A 24,413-nucleotide genomic window follows, 5' to 3' on the forward strand; every position below is an offset into this window, starting at 1 on the left:
AATAGGGAAATTGAAACAATCATCAAAAACCTACCAAAAAGTAAAAGTCCAGGACCAGATGGCTTCACCAGTGAATTCCACCAAACATTCAAGAAAATTTAATACCTATTCTCAAACTCTTCCAAAAAATCGAAGAGGAGGCGATACTTTCCAACTCATTTTATGAGGCCAATATTACTCTGATACCAAAACCTGGTAAAGGTAACACAGAAAAAGAAAATTACAGACCAATATCTCTCATGAACACAGATGCAAAATTCCTAAATAAGATACCAGCGAACCGAATATAGCAACATTAGAAAAAGATTATACACCACGATCAAGTGGGCTTCATCAAAGGGGCACAGGGATGGTTCAACATACGCACATCGATTAATATGATATACCACATAAAAAAAAAACCATATGATCGTATCAATAAATGCAGAAAAAGCTTTCAACAAGATACAGCATCCATTTATGATCAAAACACTTAACAAAATCTGTATAGAAGGAAAGTACTTTAACATAATAAAGGCTATCTATGACAAACCCTCAGCCAACATTATACTTAATGGTGAAAAACTAAAAAACCTTCAAGATCAGGAACAAGGCAAGGCTGTCCACTATCACCACTGTTATTCAATATAACATTGTAGGTCCTAGCAAGTACGATCAGGCAAGAGAAAGATATAAAAGAATAGAAATAGAAACGAAGAAGTCAAACACACTATTTGCAGATGACATGATTCTCTATATAGAAAACTCTAAAGACTCCACAAGAACACTACTAGAAACAATAAGCAAATACAGTAAAATACCTAGGAATAAATTTAACACAACAAGTGAAGGACCTATGTAATGAAAACTACAAGACCCTATTAAAAGAAATCGAAGAAGATACAAAGAAATGGAAAGATATTCTGTGTTCTTGGACTTGAAGAATCAACATAGTTAAAATGACCATATGACCTAAAGCCTTATACACATTTAATGCAATCCCCATCAAAATCTCATCAGCATTTTTTAAAGAAATAGAACAAAAAAGTTATCATATTTGTATAGAAGCACAAAAGACCCTGAACTGCCAAAGCCATCCTGAGAAAAAAAGAACGAGGCTGGAGGCATCACTCTGTCTGACTTCAAATTATACTACAAAGCGACAGTAATCAAAATGGCATGGTATTGGCAGCAAAACAGATGCACAGACCAGTGGAACAGAATCGAGAGTCCAGAAGTAAATCCATATTTATATGGGCAAATAATTTTTGACAAAGAAGCCAAAAACATACAGTGGAGAAAAGAAGGCCTCTTCAATAAACGTTGCTGGTAAAACTGAAAAGCCACCTGCAAAAGAATGAACTAGGCTGTTGCTATCACCACACACGAAAATTAACTCAGATGGATTAAGGACCTAAATATAAGACCTGAAATAATAAAATGCATAGAAGAAAACATAGGAACTAAACTTAAGGACTGTGGACTTAAAGAGCATTTTATGAATGTGACCTCAAAAGCAAAAGGAGTAAAAGCCAAAATAAATGAATGGGACTACATCAAACAAAAAATCTTCTGCTCAGCAAAAGAAATCGTCAGCAAGGTAAAGAGACAACCATCCGAATGGGAAAATATATTTGCAAGCAACGACTCCGATAAGTGCCTAATATCCAAAATATACAGAGAACTCATACAACTCAGTAACAACAAAAACAAATGATACAGTCAAAAAATGGGCAGAGGACCTGAACAGACACTTCTCCCTAGAGGCCATACAAGTGGCCAACAAATATTTGAAGAGATGCTCGACATTGGTAGCTATTAGGGAAATGCAAATCAAAACAACAATGAGATACCACCTCACACCAGTTAGAATAGCTATAATCAGCAGGACAATAACAAATGTTGGAGAGGATATGGAGAAAAAAGAACCCTCGTACACTCCTGATGGGACTGCAAATTGGTACAGCCACTATGGAAAACAGTATGGAGGTTCCTCAAAAAACTAAGAATTGATTTACCATATGATCCAGCAATCTCTCTACTGTGTATTTACCCCAAAGACTCGAAAACACATATCCAAAAAGATATTTGCACACCGATGTTTTATAGCAGCATTATTCACAGTGGCCAGGATATGGAAGCAAACAAAGTGTTCTACAATAGAGGATTGGCTAAAGAAGCTGTGGTACATATATACAATGTATAGAAGAAGAAGAGATAAGAAGAGATGAAATACTGCCATTTGTGACAACAAGCGAAATAAGCCAGACAAAAAAGTTGAAAATCACATGCTGTCACTTATATGTGGGATATAAACCTAAAGCAACAAATGAACAGGACAAACAGAGACTCATGGACATGGACTATGAGTTAGTGGTTAGTGGTTACTAGAGGACTATAGACCAGTGGTTACTAATGGGGTGGGGGTGTGGGGAAGAGGGGAGAGGAAGACGGGGTAAAGAGAGTAAAAAATAGGGTTTAGGTGACGAGTGAAGTGGGTAAAGGCGGTCAAATATATGGTAGCTGAAGGAAACTGGATTTTGGGTGGTAAACACAATAGAAAATACAGATGTCAAATGATAATGTACACCTGAAAATTATATAATTGTATTAACCAATGTTAGCCCAATAAACTTAATTAAAAGTAAAAAAAAACCCCAAAACTGCAAAACATTACTGAGAGAAATAAAAGACCTAAATTCATGTGTTGAGATGCCATACTTAAGGATTAGAAGCTACAATATTACTAGAATATCTGTTCTTCCCACACTTATCTATTGAGTCAGTGTAATCCCAGTGAAATCCCACCAAACTATTAAAATATATGTAATTTGACATAGTCTAGAATTTATATGGAAATGCAAAGGACCTAGAATAGCCAAGTACAATTTTGAGAAAGAATAAGTCGGAGGACTTAAACTACCTGATTTCAACATTAACTATAATTATAGTAATTAAAGCTTTGTGGAAGGACATTAAGGATAGATTGATCAATGGAATAGAATGGAAAGTTCAGTAGACAAACACATATACAGTTACTGATTTTTGACCAGGGTGCCTTTACATTCAAATTAATTTTTACCTTTGGGGAAAAGGATAGACTTTTTATGGTAATAGAACAACTCTGTAAGTATGGAGCAGAATAAATCTTGATTCCTACTTCACACCAAATGTAAAAATTAATTTGAGAGATGGATCATATACCTAAAAGCAAAAATTCTACAAAGCTCTAACAAAATATTCAAATCAGTTTGTGATCTGGCATAGACAAAGGTTTTGATGGGACAAAGAAATAACCACTACTAAATGATGAATTAGATTTCATCAAATTCAAAATTTCTGCTCATCAGAAGTTTCTTAATAAACAGGCAAGCTTCATACTGGGAGAAAAATATTCATAGTTTATATCCGACAAAGGACTTTAGTATATATAATGAACTACACATAGAACGACCTAATTAAAAATGTGAGTTAAAGACTTGAACAGACATTCTACAAAAGAGGTATAGGAAGAGATAATAAGTACATGAAAAACGTGCTTAACAGCATTAATAATTAGGGATATGCAAAATAAAACCACAAGGAGAAACTATTTGTAAAGGAAAAATCTCAGATAGTTTACCTATGTAAAAACCTACTTTGTGTTCATTTTTTTTTGTCTACTACTACTTACACAGAACATTTCACTTCTGACACTTTTGGTCACCAGATGTGTTGGCATTTTTCTCCACAACAAACAAGTCTCCCACATTAGCTGGATGTTCTACAATTTAACTCAGTCCTGAGACCATTTACCTAGAGATAGTGTCAGATCCTACAGGTTAGAGGCTCAGCCCAAGACTGCTCCTCCCACCCCTACTTCAGATGCTAGTCAAAAGCTCAGGTTATCACCTGTGCTTCAGACCAGACAGGCTACAGATTGGAGGTTCCAACTACCCTCTCCTCAGATTTGGTTAATTTGCAGAGTGGCTTGCAGACCAGACATAAGAATGAAGGAAAAAATTTGCTGGAAACTGGGAATGAGTGCTATTTTTAAACAGCCACCCTTTTTTTAAACTTTGGATATGGTGTGATGGAGAGTTGGTCATATTTCAGAGACTTAAAATAGATTTATTTTGGCATTATTTTTCTAACTTGTTTATGAAAGAATATTTCAGAACTGACCTTGCAAGTAACTTGTAAAGTTATTTAATAAAAGTGTGTCTGTATCAAAAAAAGTGTTTTCCCACACGGGGAAACGCTTTTCTTATGTTTAGCAGCTTATGAAAAGATAGGATAAAGGATACAGATGAACAGCCAGAACAAGAGATACCTAGGGCAAGATAACCTAGGAAGGATCCCAAATGCAGAAGCTTCTGTCCATGTGGAATTGGAGTATGTCACCCTCCCGGTATGGATGTGTTCACTAACCTAGAAGCTCTCTGAACACCCGTTGAGATTTTATGGCAGCTTCTTCATGTAGGCATGATCAATTAATTATTTATTTCATTTCCAGCCTCTCTTCCCCTCTGGGAGATGGGGGTTAGGTCTGAAAATTCCAAGCTTATAATCATGGCTTGTTCTTTTTGGCGATCAGCCCTTATCCAGGAGCCCAAGGAGAGCCACCTTATTAGAAGAAAAGATGCTCTAGTCCTCTTATCGTGTAATAATATTTTTTCATGTAAGAATTTATAAGGGTTTCAGGAGCATTGTGTCAGGGATGGAATTCTCTTAACATTTAGGAATTTCCAAGGGTTTTAGGAGCTCTGTGCCTGGAGCCGGGGTGGGTGGGTGGGTGGGGGAGAGAGAGAGAGAGACAGACAGACAGACAGACACACACGCACACATACTCTTTCTTTCTTTCTTTCTTTCTTTCTTTCTTTCTTTCTTTCTTTCTTTCTTTCTTTCTTTCTTTCTTTCTTCTTTTCTTTTCTTTTCTTTTCTTTTCTTTTCTTTTCTTTTCTTTTCTTTTCTTTTCTTTTCTTTTCTTTCTTTTCTTTTCTTTCTTATTAGCTCACAGCATTGCACACCCACTAGAATGGATAAAATTTGAAAAACCACACACTATTTTGGCAAATAAATGGTGTAACTAAAATTCTCATATATTATTGGGGAAGTAGAAAATGGTACCACCACTTTAGAAAACTCTTTGATAGTTTCTTACAAAGTTAAACATACATCTACCCCATTACCCAGCAATTTTCTTCTTTGTTAATTACAAAAGATGAAAATGTCCTCAGAAAGACTTGCGTATGAATGTTCATAAACACTTTATAAGAGCCTTCAAACTAGAAACAACCCAGATGTCCAGTGGTGGAAGAATGGATAAATAAATCGTGGTACAGTCATCCTTCGGTATCCTGGAAGAATTGGTTCTAGGACCCATAAGGATACCAAAATCTGGGGATGCTCATATATTCCATATATAAAATGGTGCAGTATTTACATATAACATGCATATTATCCCATATACCTTAAATCACCCTTAGGTTAATTATAATACCTAATGTAAATGCTGTGTAAGTAGTAGTTATACTATATTTAGGGAATAATGACAAGAACAAAGTATGTACATGTTTAGTACAGACCCAACCATTGTAGGCCTAACTACATAGTACATGTCAGCAGCAATGTAGCTTTTTCTTTTTTCAAATATTTTCAATATGTGGTTGGTTGAATCTGTGGATGAGAAACTGCAGATATGGATAGCCGACTGTATATTATTCAATGAAATAGTCCTCAACAATAAAAAAGAACAAAGTACCAATGCCCATAATCACATTGATGAATCTCCAGAAATGCTGAGCAGAAGCCAGCATGCCTTGTGATGATGTTTGAAAGAAACTTAGAGTAAAGTTCTTAAGAAGTTTATCAAGTATCTTCGAAGATTAATCTAGAACATCTGTCGAGTCACATCAGGTATGGTATACCTCTAAGTAGTTGGATTCCCCTAGGAAAAGTGTGGCGTCATGTTGTCTTTACTGTGTTTTTATTTAAAAAGAATTACTAGCCTGTCTCCCTCTCTCTTTTCCTCCTTCCTACCCTCTTTTCCCTTCCTCTCACTTTGCCTTTCCCTTTCATTTCCTCCCTCTTCCTTGCCGCCTCCCCACATCCCTTTCTTGCTAATACAGAGAAGTATAAGGAAGAAAACCAAAATGGCCCATGATCTTACCATCTAGATAGTTCATGTTACCCTTTAAAAAATTAGTACATGCTTCTGGTAAGAGAATTCAGTTGGTACAGAAAGTTATAAAATAAAAAGTAAGCTTCATGCCCTTAATAGTTCTCTCTAAAGATAAACCCTAAAAATGTGAAATGTCCTTGCAGAAAAACTTATTCAGATATCATAATTATAATAATTTATGTGAATCCTTGGAAATATTTGTACAAAAATAAGTTTTATTATACATGCTTTGCAGCTTGATTTTTTTTTCACTTAGTACATCTTGAAGATACTTCTAAATTAGCATATATCTTATTCTTTTTCAGTGAGTTATATATCTTTCATTATATTGCATGGGTGTATTATCTGTTTATCTAGATGCCTACTGATAGCCATTAGATCATTTTCATTTTTAAAAACAATGTTGTAAAGAACACCTTTGTGCTGGTGAAATGTATTTTTGTTTGTTCTTCATAGAGTGACAGATTTTAACAATTCTGTCTTAGGAGACCGGAAGTAGCTTTGTCTCAAACTTGGCACTGTTGACATTGTAGGCTGGATAATTCTTTGTGACAGGGAACTGCCCTGTGCATTGTTGGGTGTTTAGCAGCATTTCTGGACTCTACCCACTAGATACCAGTAGCCTTCTCTTCCCCCAGCTGTAAAACCAAAATTGTCCCCACATATTTTCAAATAACTCATGAGGTACAAAATTGTCTGTGGTTGAGAACTGGTACAGAGACCATTGTGAGTTCACACATGTGGTTACTGTTGCCTCTCTCCTGAGGAACTGTCAAAGTCAAATATAAGAGGTATGTTACTCCTTATCTTGGAGTTTGAAAGGGGGTAGGGTTGGGGAATGGATATAAGGCTATCACATAGAGTTCAGGGATTACATCAAAGCTTTCTGAGCAACTGATTGCTGTCAGAAACTAAAACAACCCAATACACATTCTATCATGCATTCAGCAAATGTTTGTTAAATACCTACCTTCTATTAGGTACTATGGTAGGCACAGGATATTTCATGTTGGAAAAGTTGTGATTGCTACTTCAAGATTAAAGTTAATGGTAGACACAGACATTCAGCTACATATGTATATATTTTTAAATTATATATTTTATATGTAAGCATAAATAATTAAAATATAAATAAGTAAAAAGCAAATAATTATAAATATACATACTATTGAAATAAAAGAACCAGATGCTATGAGTGAATAAAAAAGAAGTGGAGATGGTGAAGAGGTATGCATTGAAGGGTTCAAAGCCTGTGTAGATTTTTGGTAGATTTGGGGAAGGGACTGATAAGAGTGTTCCAAGTGGAGAGAATAGCATGTATTTGAAGTTGCAAGATAACAAGGTGGGAAGGATTCAGCTTTTCATGGAATTGAATGAATGCCAGCTTGATGAGATAGTGATTGAGGAGAAAAATGAATTTAAAATAAATGTGGAGAGGTAGTCATGGGCCAGATAATGTATAGCCTTGTAAAAGGTAAAGACTTGGGATGATATCCGAAGTGTTGAGGGAAGGCCTGGAAGGGTTATAAGCAGGCAAGTGACAAGATTTGGTTTACATTCTAAAATTATTCTGGCTGCTGTGTGGAATATATATTGGAGGGAGGCAAGAATGGAACTGGGGAGTCCTAGTAAGGCTGTGCTATTGTAGCTAAAACATAATGGATGACAATGAATGATTTTAGGTTGATGACAGTGGAGGTAGAGGGAAATGGACAGATTCCAAAGAAATTTTGAAGGTAGTATTATCAAAAACTGGTACTAGTTTGAATGTGGGTAGGAGAGAGGGGTAGGTGTTCATAGTGACTTCAAGAATTTCTGGTTGGATGATGGGTTCAGTTGCCATTACTTAGATGGGGACCACTGGATTTGGAGCATCTGTAGATGAGGGAGCATAGACGATCAAGAGTTCAGCTACCCAGAGGAGAGGGTGTAGATTAGAGATGAAAGGTTGAGAGTTGTCAGCGTATACATAACATTGTCTAGGAAGAGAGTATATCTTGATGAGAGAATTGGGTGCCGGGCTGAGCCCTGAGGAAATCTAACATTTAGAGGTTAGGTAGAATAGGAGCAACTGGCAAAGACAAGACACTTGAGAAGTAGGGAACAGATGAGTAAAGTGCAATGTCATAGAAACTGACCATTGTTTCAGAGGGCAGGTGGGAGGGAATTATGGTTAACTATGTCTGATGTTCTGAGAGTAAGTACTTAAGAAGGCTGCTTTGCTGGAGACAACTCCTGAGATACACTTTCAACTATTCTTACATACTTGAGTAGATGGTTTTAGCCACCAGTGGAGACTGGAGCCCAAACGGGAAAAGGATTTCAGGAAAACTTGTAACCTGTTCTTTTAGGACAGCTTTTCTAACTTCTGTAAGAAACACAACCCAGGAAAACTATTCTAATGGTGAACTCTGAGTCCAGATGAATACTCTTAGTTCTTAGGGAATATGCCATCAATAGCAGCAAGGTGAAACACGAATGTTTATCTTATCTCTCTGATTTTACTTTTTTCCTTGGTGATAAAAAATTGCTTTCTACTTCATAAATCAGTACTACTTCAAAATACTGCAGATTTGCATAGTTAATACCTTCTGTTCACTGAACATGGATATCAGAATTTGAAAATTTATATTTAGAGAAATTCTAGACATCTTTCTTTTTTCAGTTTTTTTTCCTTTTGCCTCATCTTAGATCTTAGCAAAGACACTTATTTTGTCAGTAGTGCCAGGAAGCAGGCTGTTTCCATGACAACTGGCAGACTGCATTTACTGTGGAAATTTCCGGAATTAACAGCTGCATTGCAGAATGATGCATAAAGCAGTATTCATCTAGCGATTCTAACAGTATGGATACAGAAGAACTGTTGCTGTGGTGTGCAGGGTATGTGTTGTGTTTATTTTTCTATCTAAGGAGTGTTACTACAAATATATATGCTGAAGAGAGTAAAACAGCTTTAGGCATTTTAGTATATACTGGCTTGATAAAATCAAAGATGCTTAGGGAAGAAAGAAGGAAATAATTTGGGAACAAATGTGTGTGATAGCATAGGGAGGAAGTCAAGATCAAATAAATGAAGTAAGAGAATGTGATAACAAAATAAGAGAAAACACACTTCAAATTAACTAGATAATAAAGGGTTCTTAGGGATAGTGGTTCTAGACACATGAAGGTACTTATCAAAGGAAAGTTAGTAGGCATTGGCAAGTTCGAGGAATCAAGTTCTCATGTCCAGGAAGAAATCTCTTAAACGTATTTAGCTCTTACTTGCTGAAAGATATATATAGATATGAGAGATGTTAGGGAGGTTTGCTGCTGCCTTACTGTACCCGATTACCTCAGAGAATCAGAGAAGGGTTATCAGACCCTTGGTCCCACTCCCTGTTGATTTGTGGAGGATTTTTAAGAAAAAAACTTGAAATGTATCTCAAGATTAAATTCTGGAAATAAAACTATAGGATTTGGATAAATGGAGTTTTTTATCTTCCAGAGATTAATTGTAAATTGGAAAGAAAAAGGATATGAAAAATGAATAGATGTGATATAGATCATTTGAATGACATATGTCGTTTAGATGACTGGATATTATTTAGATGATATGGTGAGCAAACTGTAGCTCATGAGTGAAATGTAGACTGCTGCTAGTTTTTGTAAATAAAGTTTTATTGGAACATAGTCATATAGTTGTGACAAAGACTATGGCTGGCAAGCCTAAAATATTTTCTATCTGTCCATTTACAGAAAACGTTTAGTTACTCGTGGTTTAGACGATATATTGCAGGGGTTCCCAAACTCTAGGCCACAGACCAGTACCAGTCTGTGGCCTATTAGAAACTGGGTCGCACAATAGGAGGTGAGTGGCAGGCAAGCGAGTGAAGCTTCATCTGTATTTGCAGCCACTCCTAAGCGCTAGCATCACCACCTCAGCTCCACCTCAGATCATCAGGCATTAGATTCTCATAGGAGCACCAGTCCCTGGTGCCAAAAAGATTGGGGACCACTGGTTGGATTCCTAGTGCTGCTGTAACAAATTACCACAGACTTGATGGCTTAAATAACAGAAATTTATTCTCTAGGAGTTCTGGGGGCCAGAAATCTGAAATCAAGGTGTTGGCTGGGCCATGCTTCTTCCAAAGTCTCTTTGGGAGAATCCTTCCTCACTTCTTTCAGGCTGGTGGCTCCTGGGGTTCCTTGGGTTGTGGTAGCATAACTCCAATTGTTGCCTCCAGTTTCTTTTGGCCTTCTTCCTTGTTTTTCTCTGTGTATCCACCTTCTCCTTTTCTGTCTCTTATAAGGATAGTTGTTATTAAATTCAGGGTCTGCCCTAATCCAGAACAATCGTTTTTTGAAGCCCTTGTGTTAATTATGTCCATAAAGATATGGTCACCTTCTGAGGTTCCAGATGACTTATCTTTTGTTGCTGGCGGGGAGTGGGAGATACAATTTAGTTAACTGCATGTGGTATTCAAGACTGGGTTTTGGCTTCTCAGCCACATTCTAGGTTAAGAATAGCTAGCTTCTGGCAAGTTTCCTTTGGAAACCTGTGAAAAATAACTCTGCAATAAACTTGTTGACCTGCTAGGGAGGATATTAAATTCACTTTTCAAGGACAGGGTGATGCAGGCAATAGTTAAGAATCATAGATGACAGCTTCTGTGTTGCAAACATAAGCAGCAGGGTAGGGGTTGTACTAAAATATTCACAAGAAACTAATGAAAAACAGTGTCTAATGCTTCATGTCTCCATCAGAATCTCCTCACCATCCACTCCCCCCAAACAAAGTGAATTTGGAATTTTAATGAAAGATAGTTGGCACCAAAATAAGAATCAGAGTTTTGAGGGATTAGACACATGACTAGATTATGACAATGGGAAATATATATATATTTCAAAATAATAAGATTTCATAACCAAATGGAGGGATGGCAATGTAGAATGTATCCAGCAATGTATAGAGCTGTGAGTCTGAGACTTGCCGCTGGTTGGAGAACCTCTGTTGTCATTATGGGAGTACACAGACTGTTAGCCTATGCAGGAGAGGTCTGTGTTGTGTTCCATTTATCATCTGAGCACATTTGTAAGTCTTAGTAATGGTAGTGGATATCTATCCTTACATTCATTGTAAGTTTCATTTAGTATATTTAGGTATATTGGAAATGTTTAAGAAGTGATACATGCCCATGGTGAAGAATCAAATACTAGATGAGATTCCAGTGTGAATGCTGGGAGCTGCAGAGAAAACTCCTCATTCTGTAATTTGAGAGGCCCTAGCCTAATGCCTATATCCTCACCTGTGTACCTTAAAATGAAACCTCTGATTTAGACTTTATGGAGATAATCATCAGAAGAATTAAGCAAAAATGATTAGTGGATTCAAATTAGAGTATAAGCAGTACCAGACTAGCCTAATATATGTTAAAAAATGCTACTAGAACTGTAGATGAATTTGCTGAGGACTGTTTTGTTTCTTGATTTCAGTATACGTGGGTACAGAGGAGAACACTAAACCCAATCCAGGATTTCCAGGCAGAGTTTCCTGAAGGACAAAACTGGATGAAGTCTGTGTTTTCTTTCTAGTCAAATTCTGTTAGTCTGTGACTGTGTATATCTTGAACACCAAATTGAGACTAGGAAGCCATGGGAATGAAAGTTTTAATAAAGCATTTTATACTTTAAGTGCCATTGATGTTGAATTGCATGCTTAAGCTTAAATAGCTTCACAGAAAGATTCAAATTCAACTATAATTAGACTTTAACTTTTTATTTTTCTATTGGCAGACATCTAGAGTAAACATGGAAAAAGAATGAGATAAAGTTTAAAGCATAGAATGGGATTAGATTATGTTGGTTGATTATAGTTCATATAAGTTAAAATTTAAGCATTCTAACAGGTTCAAAAATAGCCTAGATTTCAAGTATGTGTATTATATATCAAGTACATGTATTCCTAAATGTGTCTGTTAATAAAATTTATTTTTATAAAACCTTTTTATTGACTTGTTTGGATAAATGTATCCCAGAAATAATAAAAGTAAACTTAAGGATATAGTTGTTTCATAGTTATATGTTTAAAAGATAATTCACATAGTAATAGGATTAAAAATTAGCTACAGATTATGAATGAAATGTAGTTAAGACTCTTGGTTCTTATTTGCCTCAAGAAGTAAGGTTCTGACTTTGTGAAAGCTATTTCAGATTTGTAGTACAAAGACATATGACTAACAGTGTCCTGCTTAAATTTTATCAAGAAACAAAGATAATATGAAACAAAATTAAGACAACTTAATGCTAAACTCTGTAGGATCTCTAATAACAGCCATGATAAAGAAAAAAATTTATCCCAATATTCTCTTATAGCATTCCTGCCATTAGAGCAGTAAGTACTCTAATTGGTAATACATTTAGCCCTGGATGTCTCAAATTGAGACATCCTTTGAACTATAGTCTTATGATAGGCAAATCCCTTTCACAGAAGAAGTGTGGGGCTCCAGGACAGTGTACGTTCTCTCTGTCAACAGTTTTATTGAGGTATCATTGACTATTATAAACTGTACATATTTAAAGTTTACAATTTGATAAGTTTTAACGTATCTGTACTCATGAAGCCATTTCTACAAGAAAGATAACGAATATATCCGTCATCCTCAGAAGTTTCCTCCTGCTTCATTTTAGTTTTTATATCTAGACAAATATGTATTACATGGAATTAAATATATTCCATGTCTATTTAACATGTTCTCTTTATCCTTTAATTTCTTGAACATACAGAATATAGTAATACACACCATTCTTTTGTCCTTATCTACTAATTCTAACATCTCAGTTATTTCTGAGTCATTTTGAATTGATTGATTTTTCTCCTCATTATGGATCTTACTATCTTGCTTCTTTGCATACTTGGTGATGTTAGTTTGCATGCCAAATATTGGGTGCTGGGTCTTTTTCAATTCTTATCAATATTTTTGAGCTTTGTTCTTTTGTTAAGTTACTTTGAAATAATTTGATCCTTTCAGGTCTTGCTTTTTAGCTTTGGAAGGTGAGACCAGATCCTTTTGAGTAATTTCTCATGAGTTACGGAGTTTTCCACTCTAATGACCAGAAACAGGAATTGTTTGAGCCTGGGTATTGTTCCCTTCAAACCTTTTGGGTGGTTCATTCCTCAGGCTTGTATAGGTTCCTGAAAAGCCTGTGATTCAGTGCTGATTCAGGAGGGACCTCTGCATATCTTTGAGGTTCTGTGCAGCTCTCTCTTATCCTTTACTCTGCCTGGACAACTCCAGCTGCCTTCATGAACGTAATGAGAAGGTAAACAACACCCTGGGGAAATATTTGTAATGCAGGACAAAGGGTTGATATATTGATAAAGAACTTCTTAGCAGGAACAACAAAACAAACAAAGGCCTGGGCAAGAAGGACTCAGGATGTTATCCCAGGCAGTAAACAAAAGAAGAAACATTTGTTCACCAAATATCTAAGAGTAATAAATCAAAATGCAGTTTAAAACAGTGATTTAACACTAATCACCTTTCAAGTTGGCATGAAGGAAAGAGTGCTATTAACTGGGCACAGTGGGTACGTTGTTGGTGGTACCACTAAATCAGTGCAGACTCCCTATGCAGCATTACAGTAACCGTGTGGACCACATAATAACTGATATGTCAAAAACATATTAAGTGAAGTCTATAAGCAATAGATGTGATATGTTCTTTTGTAACCTATACCCATAATACAGAAAGATACGAAGGAGATACTAAATTACTAATACTGGTTTACTCATTATGATTTTTTTTTTAAATTTGTTTTCTACCTATGTAGTTTTGAGAGAGATTTAGGATTGTGTAACCTGGTTGGAAAAAGAGTTTCAACTTCTGCGATTGAATTTGCACAACAAAACACTGTATTTACTAGAGGGCAGGGGTATCAGTAGAGGTTCTCTTTCTGTGCAGCTCTCTCTTATCCTTTACTCTGCCTGGACAGAGAGGGGTGGTGTTAAAGGGTGGAACTCCAGCTATCAGAGGTAATGTTGGCTATGCCACTGTATTTCTTTAAAAAAACAAGTCCATCCACCTATATATAAACCCCTAGGCAGTCTTATTAGAAACATAGAAAGAAAGCTTTTCTCAGTGCCCAGCCTGATTAATGTTGTGGAACATTATGTCACAGTTCTTTGTTTTTTGGGGGAATCCGTAGGATTTCAGAAATTTATAGATTAGTCTGGATCAATGAAAGGATGACAAAGTACTCTAGCAATGATTCAGTATTACAAATTGGTCATTTCTATCGGAAGATCCATTATCAAAGAAAGTGCTCAGAAAAGAGCAAACATGTAAAATCAAAAATTAGAGTTTCCAGATTTTCATATAACGAGATAATTCTCTGATTTCCAAAAAAATTTACATTGAATTCTATTTTAATGAGGCTTGTGTGAATTCAAGCTATATATTAAGTATTCTACCTATAATCTTGCATGTTTTGTAAAAGTTGTGTTTACGAACACATTTAAATTTCGGGGATGTGCATAGCATCTGTGTCAGTTGTTTCCTGTCCCCCCTCTTCTCCCACCTCTCTGTTTTCTCTAGAAAATGGAACTGCTAGTCTCTGGGAACCAAGAATTATTAGGTATGGGATTTAGATGGGCTCTAAGAAATCAGGAACACCAGAGTTAAGGATTTTATTCAAGGAGATGCTTTTGGCCTGTTGTCTGGAGCTGGCCTGTAGATTTCAAGACATTTAACATCATTGGCCCTCAGCCACTAAATGCTCATAGCCTTTCCCCGTCATTAGGATGATCAAACTGCTGCCTGTTTTCATCCTCCCTTATCACTTTAGACACTCAGGGTGTGGGGTAGTACCTCCTTCTATGAGAATCACTGGGAAATAAAATATTGTTAGGAGCCATATTAACTAAAAATAAGTTTACATATAAACAACAACGACAAGAACAAATAATGACTTAAACAAAATAGGTTATTTATTCTGTAGATGCAGTCTGGCGATAGGCGGGCTGATGTTCGGTGTAGTGGCTTGATGGCCATCAGAGTCTTGAGTGCTTTAATTTTCTGTACTTTTGTTCTCAATAAATGGTTTCCATTTTCAAGGGCCTAGAGGGTGGCTGGAATTCCAGTCTTCAGGCAACAAAGAAAAAGGGGAAAAAGGGAAAAAAAAGACCTTCCTTTGAGCTGAGTCAGCTCCTTTTAAATGCTACATTCATATCGCTTCCTCTAACTACAAGGAAGTTTGGCATTTTAGTCTGCTCGGGCTGCCATAAAAATGTATCACAGACTGGGTTATTTAAACAACAGAAATTTATTTCTCACAGTTTTGAAGGCTGGGACGATCAAAGTGCTGACAAGGTAGGTTTCCTTCCGGGGTTTCTTCTCTTGGCTTGTAGGTGTCTACCAGCTTGCTGTGTGCTCACGTGACCTCTTTGTGCAGGTGAGGGTTGGGGAGAGACTCTCCTGTGTGAGCAGTTCTTCGTGCCTCTTTCAAGAACACAGATCCTTTAATATGAGGGCTCTACCCATATGACCTCATTTAATCTTAATTACCTCCTTATAGGCCCTGTCTCCAGTATAATCACATTGAGGGTTAGGGTTTTGACTTAAATTTGTGGGGGTAGGGGGAGTGGTTACAGTTCAATCCATAGGAGTTGGGAAGTGTAGCCTATTAGCTGGATGTATTGCTGTCTGGAATAAAAAAAATTCCTATTAAGAACAGAATGAATATTGGGTGGCAGCTGGTAGTAATTACCACAGGGGCTCTTGGCTGAGTTTCCCAGGCTGATAATCAGGGTCTTGGAGTAGGAACCCTATGACGTGTTCACTGAAGGCAGCTAAGGATAATCTACATAAAATTATGCATAGAAAATTATAAAATGGAAAATGAGGGAATTATTTCTGATAAAATGCAGTTCCTATTTTCAAAGTGATATTCTAAAGAGAAGTCAGGGAACCTTTCTTCTCTTTAAGAGTACAACTATAGATATATATCTATCACCAAGTAAGGGGAACTTCACGTTGCTGCTGGTTTTTACTTTTCTCCAAGCTTTTCTTTGAGTATGTTTTCTACTTATTATTCATGCCTTTTTTTCCCTAGGGTCTCCTATGTAGTTTAGGATAGAAATTGTATCTACGGACAGAAATTACCATTAGCAGACTGCACATGATCCCTTATTGCCCTTGAGACTCTTGGCGAACTTTTTCCAAAAGTGGAATAAGCCAGCAGTTTAAAGCTACAGGTATAACTCTGTTTCACCAAAAATATTTATGTACTTCCATGCACTTCTACAAGGGGTCTAAAAGGAATTAGTTTTAGATTAAAGGGTCTGTTACATCGCTCTGAAATTCTTGGAGCCTGGTGATCTTAGGTCACACTGAAAATGTTTTATTTTCTTTGAACCCTAGTAATTACATAATTGCATTTAGTTTTACTACTATCCAGTACTTGTTAAAACTTTAAAAAATTTATGGGTCTTAGTTATATGGAAATCTAGTAAAAAATGAAAAAGTCCTTTTCATTTGTGTTTGAAACTAGTTGAGAGAGATGCAGGAGCCAAACAGATGGAGATTATAAGGTTCATTCTATCCTTGATAAAATTGGAAATGTCACATTTGAGGCCAGAATAGTTTGCTAACTCCCCTTGCCCTCGAATAGTTAGACTTACCTAACACCTGAGTGGCAGTCTCTCAGAGGGACAGCCATAGTGTCCCTCTCTGTAGGTAGGCTAGCTTTCAAAGAGAAGAATTGAACTGTGTTCAGTTTCTTCTTCCATATTCACTGATCAGTCAGTAAGGGCTCAGGTGAGAGACCAGATTCCTCTGGGTGGAAAGATGAGGCATGATGGGAATAAGTGTTCCCTTAAACAGTTGGGAGAGGTAACCCCTAAAATCTTTGATACTTTCCAGTCATTCACATGGTATCCCTTTGTAAAACCAGGGAATGTAGTCTTTTGAAAAGGAACATGAAGATATTAACCACAAAGGACACCCAGTCTATGTTAATCCGTGAATGTGGTGGTAAGATATAGTATGCCCATTAATTGATTTTTCAAATTTGACTTAATAAGGTCGATAGATTTTTTTTCAGATTTTAATCCATTGTGTTGGTGTCTGTAGATTTCACCAAAGTTTTCATTGCCAATAAAATTCTACTTACCTTTATATAGGAAAAAATATTTTTATGGTAACATCAGTTTACATCTAAACAGTTTCTCTGATGTTAATATCTATCCAAAAATACACTTTTTGAAAAGCTGTATCCAAGAGAGATACTATTTAATTTAGATTTGTCATCTGTAGGCATGAAAAAATGTGTGTAGCTGATTTTTTAACTGGAATGTGTATCATCTGGTAGTCTAATTACAAGTTGTGTTACAACAAAAACTACTGAAACTTGTTTTCATATTAAAGACCTCTTAAATCCATAGGAGAATATTACTTGTTTTTCTATGGAATTTTTTCCTGCTGGTCTTTTTATGTAAAAGGTTTGATATGGGGTCAGGATTGTATTCTTGTCTTGGATTTGGGTTAATTTGAAACTTGGAACTTTGGTCCCTTGTTTTTTGAGTGGACCCAACAAAGACGATAGTAGGATGTCTTGGTTAAGAATTGCCCATGTAGTAAGTAGTAGTGTACGTAACATACATTTTAGACAGAATGTAAGAGTAAGTACAAATTCATAGGCAGGACTTATGTACTGGTAGAGCAAAGGCATTGGGGACAGGTTTGTGGAGTTGAGTTGAACTAATTTTCATGTAAGAAATTAATAATGATTATGAATTGCTGATACTGTCGAGTAGAAGTAACACTTAAACCTTGTTTGACAGATTTGCCTCAAGATAAAAAAAACTGCCACTAAAGTTTTGGCCACTTGCTACAGTTGCCTCAGTGATTTGACTGCTAGAGTTTAACAGTAAAGGTTCAGGTCCAGCCTCCAGTTCTAGTCTCTAGAGCTCTATATCTATGTACAGTCCTTCTCTGGAAGCCATCATGTTTGGACTAACTCTTAAAACAATAGCTGTGAAATTCAGTTTCACTGAAAAGATTGCCAAAACAGTGTGAAAACTCTATGAACATGCCTTGATGACATTCCATGGCATACTCTTCTGTGGTTTTTATAACTCTCTTCCTGCCTAAATGAGAAAATGGAACTCTGGGTAGTAATTACATTCTCCTTTTCATCTTTTGCTTTTAGCAGCTTTATTGAGATATAATTCATATACCATACAATTCATCCATTTAAACTGTATAATTCAATTACTTTTAGTATATTCAAGGTTGTGCATCTGTTTACCTTATCAATTTTTGAACATTTTCATTAGCCCAAGAAGGTAATCTACATCCCTTAGCTGTTAGTCTGTTCACTTTCAAAAAGAAAAAAGAGACCTTATCTGGAAACTACACAGCAGGCTACAGTAAGTTCAACTATTAACAGACATATTTCATAATTCTAAAATTCTATCTTTAAAGTAAAGATACTATTATAGCTGTTATTCTGTGATTTTATGTAGTAATGAAATACTATTCATTTTGTTTCTCAGGAATGCTAGCAATAATGTTATATAACAGTGTGCTCATGAGAAAGATATCCTTTAACATATTTATTGCTTGGAAATAAGTTGCATATCGCATTTACACTCAAGGAGAGGAGCTTACACAAAGATGCAAACACCAGGAAAGTGGTAATCATGGAGACTACCTTAGAGCCTTTGAATTAGTGAATACTTTAAAAATGTTGCTTCTAATTTACCTGTAAATGTAATTGCCTTTTTTCAGCTATTCTCAGTGGTAGTTTATTATTGTATATTTCATCAATGATTAAACCACACTATAGATGGTGTTTACTTGCCAGTGAGCATAGCACAATAATCATACATGGAACTTCTTTATGTTAGAATATTTCCTGGCTTAATTTGTCTACTTTTTGAAAAAGATTACTGAGAAAATTAGTGACTGGGCTTGATGTACTTGCCTAGATCTGATTTCTGTCTTAAAAAGTCTGTTCAGGCTTCACTTCCATACCTGACTGACTGGTTATTTATGCCACTGATTTCTAAGTTTCTTATGACTCTAGATGCTAGAATATAAATAACATCAGTAAAAGTATTTTGTAAACTGAAAAGAACTTGTATGAATGAAAGTGGGTATTATGACTTACTATGATTTGAGAATCTGGCATTTGGAATGCTAGTTCTGTAAATTGTTATTTAGACAAGGCATATTAATCTTTGAACTATAACCTTGAATCTTGGTTATTATTAATTTTTTTCACCTGGAAGAGGTTTTATTTATTTTTATTGTGGTATAATTGACACATTCATTTTGGGTGTATGACATAATGATTGAATATTCGTGTATATTGTGAAATGATGACAATAAACACTCATCACCACATATAGTTACAAAGTTTTGTGTGTGTGATGAGAACTTTTGAGATCTGTTCTCTTAGCAACTTTCAAATATACAATACTATATTATTAACTATAGTCACTATGCTATACATTATACCCCCGGGACTTATTTATTTTATAACTAGAAGTTCGTATCTTTTGACCAAATCTTGATTATTATTAATACTAGTATATATAGTTATTCTGGTGGAGCAATTTAAAAATTCTAAATATTTTGAGAACCTTAAAAGCTACAAAAAAAATCTGAGAAACATTTATAAATTTTGGAAGAAAAATAAATAACCAAGCACATAAACTTTTATTGCTTGTATCACAGATCAGATTTGAAAAGAGATTCTGATCATTTAATATGAAATTGAAAATGATGATATTGAATGGCATGTTTTTCTTTATGTACTCTCTCGTTTGATATAGTTAATTCCCACACATTGGGGTTGTGTGTGTGTGTGTGTGTGTGTGTGTGAGAGAGAGAGAGAGAGAGAGAGAGAGAGAGAGAGAGAGAGAGGTTTTCCATTGGATTTGCTTTTAACAAAGCATGGCTAGAAGTTAATATATTGATCTCAGGTTGGAATTTTGGAGATGATGTTTTTATTTAATTAAAATCTGTAACGAGGGAACACTTTTGCCCAAGAATCATTTGTTTTCCTCCCATTACTCTATTGAACATGGGCTAAAAGTTCCATTTTGAATAGCACTTGAGTTTTGAATAATAGCACATGAGGTGCTAATTCTCAAACTTTGTGATACTCACCTGGGGATCTTTGAAAATACTGTTTTCTGTCTCCTCTCCCTCAATGTTCTGATTTCATTGCGATGGGAAGATACCTGGCATCAGGATATTTAAAATCTCTCCAGGTGATTCTGATGTGCAGCAAAGTGTGTGAAGAGCGGTGGTAGGGATTGAGGACCTGGAATAATTAATGTTGGGTAGGGTAAGATAAGAACTTTTTGGAAATGAGGTTTATAGCTCCTGGGATTCCGCATTTGATAACGCACTTTGTAAAGTTCGAAAAAGATCTTATATTTGGAAATGAAAACTGGTCTGCAGAATTAGCTTCTTCAATAAATGGGAATTGGTTTCATCAATACCATTAAAACTATGTTTATTGATTACCTAAATTTAGGCCTTTATTAATGAATTCAGTGAGTAAAAAACCAAGATGATACAAACAAAAAAATTACCAAAACCTAGAGGTCAGACTGTTTTAGTAAATTATGAGAAAACAAATTTCCCACACATTAATCAGTGCTAGCGAAAAGAAAAAAGTCGAAACCTATTTAAAATGTGGAAAAATTGCTTCCCAATATTTTAACAGAGAGAGACTGAGAACACACAGCATTGAATCGTCAGGAAAACTGAAGATCTCCCCTGAACAACACTGGGATTTCACTGCAGAGGACTTGAAAGACCTTGGAGAAATTGGACGAGGAGCTTATGGTTCTGTCAACAAAATGGTCCACAAACCAAGTGGGCAAATAATGGCAGTTAAAGTAGGTGATGCCCATAATTATTTTTGGTTTTTAATTCATTAGGTGCAATTTCTTGGTGTACTAATACCTAGCGTCTGTTCTTACTTTTGTGGTAAATAGGGGTGTTTATAAAATCGTTTCTTTGAATTCTTTGAGAGTATTTTATATACAGGTTGTCTTATTGGTGGCATTGTTTTCTCTTTCTCTGGAAACATGAGTGTATGAAGTGTGCATGTTCACTGCACTTTTGGCATGATGCATTAACATATTTTAAACTTCAGGCCCTTCCACTGCCAAGGTGAGTTCAGGCCGGGGGGCTGCACCCCTGGGAGCAGGGCAGTGCTGCACTGAGCCAGGCGGGGAGCTGGAAGAGGAGGCAGCACACTGGGTTGGGCAAGGTGCGGGGCTAGGGCTAACAGCAGTCTTACTGAAGGTTTCCTGGAAACCACACACATGCTGTTGCCACTAACCTCAACCTTACTCGGTCCTGACCGGCTCGGCTTCTGTTTGTTTATTTCATCTCCACTCAGTACTGCCCTGTTCCCTGGTTTGAAAGTTGTATTGAAATGCATTCCTTGTGATAATGCTGTCACATTTTGTCTTATTTTGAGTGTCATGCCACTTAATATGTTCATTTAAAAAAAAAAAAAAAAAAAAGAATGGCCAGAAATCAAGATTGGCCTGTAGACTGTACCTGGCAGGCTCATGTTGGTACCTGTAATGAACTGATGGTTTCCATCCAACTCTTAGTTGGCCCATATAATTGTAATTTGTTCATTTGTTTGTTCAGATGTTTAATGAATATTTGCTTTGTGTAAGATATTTCAGGAAAATTGACAATGGGGGGGATTTTAAAGAGAAAAAGAGAAAAGTAGGATATGGCCATACTGTCTTTGAACTTAAAATTCTTATGGCAATAAATAATGTCTCAATTTGCAAGAATTGAGAATGGGTCTGCAGACCATCTAAGCTATTCATCTTCCTGTCAATTCCCTATTTTGAGTTTATTAAAGTGACTTGATGAGAGGAGGGGCCTTAGTTTCTGACTTAATGTTTGGAGTGGATTTGTAGCATATTAATATAAAAGGTTGCCGGTGTTGAAGTTTATTATGAGCAAAATTTTGCTATTTTAGCCTCCTTTGTTGTTGATCATTTCTCTTTGCTGGGTCACATAAAACCAATGAGAAATTAATGATGGGAAAAAATTTATAGTTCTCCCTATGGGTTAATTTTGTTTTAGGTAATATATTTTTTTACAATATGATGAGAACTATAGACTTTCTTCTTAGAAAGATGCATACATATATACATATGTTTGCAGATATCTTATAGACCTCTAACAGTGAAGAGGCTAAGACCTTTGCTTTGGATTTTCTGTTGAAAAAAATGTTGTTGTTCTTGGAATGTGAGATTATTTCTCTGTTTTTATTTTGTGCTACTGCAGGATATGTGGAAAGAAAGTCAGTTTATTTAGACTCTTCTGTATGAGTATTGCATTGCCCTATATTTTCTGTGTGGGACATTCCACTTTTATTGGCTGGGTCTTAAGGGAAATCCGTATAACTAAAGTTCTAAACTTTTCTTCCCAGTACTGGGGAAAGTACTTTTAAATAATTATGTCCTGCTTTTTTCAGTCTGTGTTATTTATGTTTTACTGTACTGATCAACATCATAATCTGTTTCAGTAATCTGGATTGACTTTAGCCATGGTTAATAGGTTTAAAGGTAAATAAAGAAGGTACTTCATTTTGATGTTAAAATTTTTTTTTTATTAATTTGATAACATTCGAAACTGCATAATGCTTGCTCAAGTTTTGAAGGAATTTAAGAGTGAAGTTCTTGTTTGCCATTTGTAATCTGACCTTATTTTGAGAACTTACGTTGGAATGCTATTAAAAATCCCAACTTTTAGAAATGCTTCTAAGGCAGTTATGGGACTAACAGACTGGTAATAATCACATCTGTACTCACTATTTGATACTGTCTACCTTTGTTCATCACCTTGAATTTTTGAGCAAGCATAATAGTTTAGAATGGGAAGAGTTGTAATAGAACATATTAATCAACATATTGATGGAGTGTACTGTTGGTTTCTATGACCATACAATACTGGAGGAGTGTTTTTACATTAATATACATTACAGTTTAATACCAATTTGATGACTGATATATGCCATCTATTACAGATTTTGAAATATATTTATCGTGCTCTTTGAAAAAGCTCATCCTTTTGTCACACCTCAGTATGTTCCTTCCTTAGACCAGATTGACAAGTACAAATACATAGAGGCAATATGATTAAGGAGTTAGATTTGATAGTTTACATGTAGAAAGTGATTTACTGAGTACCCACGGTGTTTAGCTCTGAGATTAGAACTGTAGAGATTTAAATGAACTATGAAACAATGATTGACTGTCCTGTGAGTTTTCCATTGCCGTTGGTGAAATGAGATTTACACGTGAAGTAGCTCTATAGTAGTGTTTTAATATGCTCTTTGGGACTATAGAAGGATTACTTTATTAAATATTAAGCTTATCCTGGAAATTATCCTTAAGATTTACTTTTAGTATCTGTACTAAAATGAACTGTGCAATTAGCCTGATTTTTAAATTTTTATTTCTCTTTTTTAGTTTTGAAGGAGCCCTTCCCCAAGTTAATTTTGCCACATATAAGAAATGTTTGAAAAGATGATTTCTTAGTTTCTAGAAATAATTATCTCAAAAGCTTAATATAAAAATTAATTAGCTATAACAAATCAGATTCAGTAAGATAACATTGTAAGAATTATACTTACAATAATTTTTTGACCTTTGGCCTGAGGATAGTCCTTAAGCTGCTAGTGGAGTTCTTTGTTAGAACCAAAGATGTGGGAAATTTTAACCTTTCAATTTTAATTGAATACCCCTGAAGAAATGGACCTTACTCTTCTGTGAGTAGAAGTAATATTACTAGGTTGTCTAACTTTGCCTGAGTCATAAGGCTGCTGAGGGCCAAACCATTGTTACCACAGGGTCTTCTAAAGCTCAGGAAGGACAGCCTTTAACTCTGGTTGAGTACTTCTGGCTTTGGTCAGCATTCTCTGCAAATAACATGTAATTAATGCCCCATTTTGCATCATGGTAGGATAACCATTGAATGAAAAAATCAGACATGCACGATCACTGTCCTCTAGGTATCTGCCTCTTTGGCAGGATTAATCATAATGGGTGATTAAAGTTCACCTAAAGCAACCATTTCCAACCTGTCCCATGTGGACCCTAAGGTTTCTTCTGAGCTCATGCCCTGACTTCCAGTATGGGTAGGCAGGGTTCCCACTTTCTATCCCTTACATCAACTAAAATAGTACTAATTTTGTCTATTTTATTTACTGGTGTGTATGTACAATTCTGTAAACT

At 35.8% G+C, this 24,413-nt stretch overlaps 1 protein-coding gene and 1 long non-coding RNA gene across 5 annotated transcripts in view; both read left to right on the forward strand.

The window, feature by feature from the left end:
- Positions 1–24,413, forward strand: part of MAP2K4 (mitogen-activated protein kinase kinase 4) — a 100,880-nt gene that overhangs the window by 35,928 nt on the left and 40,539 nt on the right. For all 4 annotated transcript variants that reach the window (XM_023529948.1, XM_023529949.1, XM_023529950.1 and 1 more), the window contains one exon: positions 20,864–21,038. In XM_023529948.1, coding sequence (XP_023385716.1) covers positions 20,864–21,038 — 175 coding nt within the window. The remainder of the gene's footprint in view (positions 1–20,863; positions 21,039–24,413) is intronic.
- Positions 7,324–12,127, forward strand: LOC111738851. Its single transcript, XR_002779994.1, has 2 exons — positions 7,324–9,022; positions 11,618–12,127. It is a non-coding gene; the product is annotated as an uncharacterized LOC111738851 (long non-coding RNA).

Source organism: Pteropus vampyrus, unplaced genomic scaffold (genome assembly GCF_000151845.1).
Source record: "Pteropus vampyrus isolate Shadow unplaced genomic scaffold, Pvam_2.0 Scaffold44, whole genome shotgun sequence".
Taxonomy (NCBI): domain Eukaryota; kingdom Metazoa; phylum Chordata; class Mammalia; order Chiroptera; family Pteropodidae; genus Pteropus; species Pteropus vampyrus.